Source organism: Camelina sativa, chromosome 19, assembly GCF_000633955.1.
Source record: "Camelina sativa cultivar DH55 chromosome 19, Cs, whole genome shotgun sequence".
NCBI classification, from domain to species: Eukaryota; Viridiplantae; Streptophyta; class Magnoliopsida; order Brassicales; family Brassicaceae; genus Camelina; species Camelina sativa.
In genome coordinates this window covers 24,009,761-24,014,108 of record NC_025703.1, presented here as the reverse complement: position 1 = coordinate 24,014,108, position 4,348 = coordinate 24,009,761, and the positions used below count along the sequence as shown (strand labels likewise).

Below are 4,348 nucleotides of genomic sequence, written 5' to 3'. Positions count from 1 at the left end.
TACTTTTCCTTAGTTTATTCGTACTCTTTGAGTCTAATTCAAGCCGTGGTTTCTGAATGACGGTTCCTAATTTGCATGATATCATGCAGCTATTGTGGATCTCTTGAACCGATGTCTCTACCTGCTGGTAGTGGTGGAACGGTCCATGCTTTATTTGTCTCTAAAGATCGCAGAATTCCCAAGATTCGCATTAATACTCGACAGCTGCAGAACCTTTTGGATATGAGGATAGTAGTGGCTGTTGATTCCTGGGACCGTCAATCTCGATATCCTTCTGGTCATTATGTACGACTAATCGGCAAGATAGGTGACAGGGAAACTGAAACAGAGGTAACATTATATTGAAGTACTGGGGTTCTGTTCTAGTTGGAGTTAGGATAGGAGGGCAAGAGTAGGAGGACAATTATATCGATTTTCTTTTTAATTAGGGAAGTAACTGATATTGATAACTGGAAATAACATCAAGACTTTTTCCTCTGGATGCTGCAGGTTGTGTTGATAGAGAATGATGTTGACTACTCGCCATTCTCTTCTCAAGTTCTGGCATGCTTGCCACCCTTACCCTGGTCTGTATCTTCTGAAGACATATCCAATCCTGTTAGGCAAGACTTACGACATTTGCTTGTCTTTAGTGTGGACCCTCCAGGTATGTATCCAAAGCTCTCTACTCATTTGATAGTATATGATTGCCAGTTAAATTTCTTCCAGAGTTTGCCGGTAGTTGTGTATAAGCAGATTAACCTTTTTGTGGTGCTAACAGGTTGCAAGGATATTGATGATGCACTACACTGTACATCACTTCCAAACGGGAACTTTGAACTTGGAGTCCGTATCCTAGAGTCCTCAGAAGATAGGACATATCATGAGTCAGTTAGTTACAAATCAATTTGTGGTGTATATTTAACCAAAGCAATGACATGGCTCCTGTTACCGTTTTGCGTCATAGTTTGATTTATCATAATTATCTAGTGCCAAAAGTGCATTTCAGGTGATCTGTTTTATGTTTCTTATAGAATTTTTAGCTAGTTCCGTTGTATTCTCTTCGTATCGTGGGAATGAATCTATAAAGCATATCCTTGACCATGATTTTAGACATTGCTGATGTAACAAATTTTGTTCACCCTGGTACTCCTTTGGATGATGAGGCATCAAAAAGAGGCACATCTGTCTACCTTGTTGAGCGTCGTATTGACATGCTTCCCAAGCCTTTAACTGAAGGTAATATCTGCTTACAGAATACATTTCCTTTCTGTTGAATTTCAATGCACTCATGAAACACGGTTTTGCTTGCAGATATTTGCTCGCTTAGAGCTGATGTGGAAAGGCTTGCATTCTCGGTTATTTGGGTATGCGTTATCTATTTTCAATTGTCACTGTGAGGTATATTAGCCAGTTGGTAAACGGTTTGCTTAAGCATAATTCATATATTTAGGAAATGAGCCCTGACGCCGAGATTATCTCAACGAGATTCACGAAGAGTATAATCAAGTCTTCTGCAGCATTGTCCTATGTTGAAGCTCAGGCTCGGATGGATGACAGGTAAACTTTTTTTAACCATAGATTTGCCTTGTTTGCTTAGAAGCTTACCTTTACCCAAGAAAATTCTTACATTTCATGCCCTCTAGTTTGACAGTGGGAAATATGGTAACAACAATTGTTAAAAAAATAATTGCTCTTCTTATTAAGAAAAATAAGCTGTCTAATAATGTATTCATGAATTTTATTTTATATTATTGTTAACTGTAGAGTTGTTTGAGATTCCATCTTTACATTATGCTCAAAGATTGACAAATGTATTCATTTTCTGGCAGCCGATTGACAGACTCCCTAACTACAGATTTGAGGAACATGAATACTTTGGCAAAGGTTTAACACCTCCTCGCACATGTTGTTATATGTTACAGAAATCATAGAAAGAACACAATATTGTGACCTGTTTTTTGCTTTTTGAAACCTGTAGATAATGAGGCAAAGGCGTATTGATAGGGGAGCCTTAACTCTTGCTTCTGCTGAAGTCAAATTTCAGATTGATACCGAGACTCATGATCCTCTTGACATTGGTATGTTTTCTGTGCAAAATTTGCTTTTTCATGATGAATATGAACGATATTTTCTTAGTTTTTGTTACCCAAAAACCCATCAAGTACAACCGCCTCTAATGTATTCCATTTATTCATCTGTTTGTTGTTCGTCACCATGACTCTGTATTTTCACAGGCATGTATCAGATTCGGGAAGCAAACCAAATGGTTGAGGAATTCATGCTTGCTGCAAATGTTTCAGTCGCTGGACAAATCCTTAAATTATTCCCTTCTTGTTCACTATTAAGGTAAAGTTTGCTATAGTTCTTGAAGGTTTAATGGCTTTCTCTTACAGTGGTGGTCTGTTTCTCGAAGATAGCAATCATTCCGTTTGTGTTGAAGGGTTTCTCGGCATAAAACTGATTTCAATTTTTCCGTAGATGTGACCAACTTAGCTTTCAATTGCTAAAGATGCCTATACTGCTATACTGGTTACATAAATTGTTTACCATTGTGTTTGTGTGAAATTTTTGGTTAGATTGGGTACTGTTGTGCATATTTGGCAAATAAAAATTGTGGGATCCCAAGTAGCTGTTGAGGATGTGTTTAGCTCTTTCAGGCATTTGTTGCATTTTCTGTTATAAATAGTAGTAATTCGTCGTATATCTGGTTTGGTTATTCATGCAGGCGTCATCCTACTCCAACAAGAGAAATGCTTGAACCACTGTTGCGTACTGCTGCAGCTATTGGGCTTACTTTAGATGTCTCTTCATCTAAAGCTCTAGCTGATTCATTGGACCGAGCTGTGGTGAGTTTATTTTTTTCTGCGCCGTCTTTATTGCAGCCACTTCTTGCTATTCTGAGTACCTCCTGGGTTCTATTCTACTCATAAATGAATGCAATTTTCAGTTTTGGCTAAGTAACTTGCTTCCTTGTTTCAAATTGCTTTCTTTCTCTTTGCTCAATCTTAACAAAATCGTAATTCTACAGGGTGAGGATCCATATTTCAATAAGCTCATCAGGATATTGGCAACTAGGTGCATGACACAGGTAATGCTTCCGTCATGAATGAGTGCAGTTATATTGCTGGTGATTTTCACAGATGTCGGCATATTGAATATTTTTAATGTATCACTACTCAGGCTGTGTACTTCTGTAGTGGGGATCTCACTCCTCCAGAATATCATCATTATGGGCTTGCAGCACCCCTGTATACTCATTTTACATCCCCTATTCGGAGATATGCCGGTAAGTGAAAATTGCTCTTGTCTTTTCTTTGTTTTCACCTGCTAGATGTTATAAACTTGTTTCTTTCCCTGGTTCTAGATGTCTTTGTGCATAGGTTACTTGCGGCATCATTAGGAATTTACAAGCTTCCAACGGTGTTCCAAGACAGACCTCAACTTACTAGCGTTGCTGATAGTAAGACTCTACTTACCCTCTGTGGATTATTCAGGGTTTATTATTTTTCAGCATCTTGAGTGCTCTGACAAAATGTGTAAACTTAAAGAGTCTTTTGTCCCTTCCTGATTTGACGATAAGGAGAACATGCTAAAACTCAACTGTCCATTTTTGCTTTCTTAAAGATCTTGGATGATGATTCTCTTTTACTAATGCATCGGAGTTAAGTATTCTAATTCATTGACTTGTTTCAGATTTGAACTATCGGCATAGGAATGCCCAAATGGCAAGTCGAGCTTCAGTAGAGCTGCACACTCTTATTTACTTCAGAACTCGGTATGGATAGTCTTTTTTTTCATGAATCGTACTTGCGTCTAAAGGCATGGACCGGTAGACTAAAGGATAAGAGAAACTGTGTTGTTTATGTTGCAGACCCACAGATGCAGAGGCAAGAGTAGTGAAGATAAGATCCAATGGTTTTATAGTATTCGTCCCAAAGTACGTTCTCCATTTTTTGCCTATTTGCATTTGTATCAAGTGTAGCTTCAAATACTATCTACCATGTTCTCCAGCTGTTCCTCTTACTTCCATAGCCACTATGTCTTGCCTTTAAAGATTATAACTCACACGAAAAACTTTGCAATTGGCATTTTACGTGCAAAGTGTACCAACCAAAGGATTGGCTATTAGCACATTCTGTTTTCTTACACTTGTTATGAATTTATGCAGGTATGGAATCGAAGGACCTGTTTATTTAACAGCAAAGGGTGAGAAAGGAGCTGGTGACTGGTACGTAGATGAGGAGAAGCAGAAGATTGTTAAGATGGATGGAAGTTTATCTTACAGTGTCTTGCAAACAGTGAAGATTCACATGGAGGTAGTAGAGCCTCAGCCTAATCGACCAAAACTCCAACTCACTCTCTTGTA

The 4,348-nt window shown here is 38.4% G+C and overlaps 1 protein-coding gene across 1 annotated transcript in view; it reads left to right on the top strand.

Annotated features, from left to right (window-relative positions):
* LOC104790873 (exosome complex exonuclease RRP44 homolog A) overlaps positions 1 to 4,348 on the top strand; it is a 9,269-nt gene that overhangs the window by 3,651 nt on the left and 1,270 nt on the right. Inside the window, exons 11-24 of the mRNA XM_010492074.2 lie at positions 761 to 829; positions 1,093 to 1,218; positions 1,294 to 1,346; positions 1,433 to 1,539; positions 1,812 to 1,866; positions 1,961 to 2,060; positions 2,217 to 2,328; positions 2,708 to 2,828; positions 3,011 to 3,070; positions 3,163 to 3,268; positions 3,347 to 3,442; positions 3,676 to 3,757; positions 3,854 to 3,919; positions 4,151 to 4,345. Coding sequence (XP_010490376.1) covers positions 761 to 829; positions 1,093 to 1,218; positions 1,294 to 1,346; positions 1,433 to 1,539; positions 1,812 to 1,866; positions 1,961 to 2,060; positions 2,217 to 2,328; positions 2,708 to 2,828; positions 3,011 to 3,070; positions 3,163 to 3,268; positions 3,347 to 3,442; positions 3,676 to 3,757; positions 3,854 to 3,919; positions 4,151 to 4,345 — 1,348 coding nt within the window. The remainder of the gene's footprint in view (positions 1 to 760; positions 830 to 1,092; positions 1,219 to 1,293; positions 1,347 to 1,432; positions 1,540 to 1,811; positions 1,867 to 1,960; positions 2,061 to 2,216; positions 2,329 to 2,707; positions 2,829 to 3,010; positions 3,071 to 3,162; positions 3,269 to 3,346; positions 3,443 to 3,675; positions 3,758 to 3,853; positions 3,920 to 4,150; positions 4,346 to 4,348) is intronic.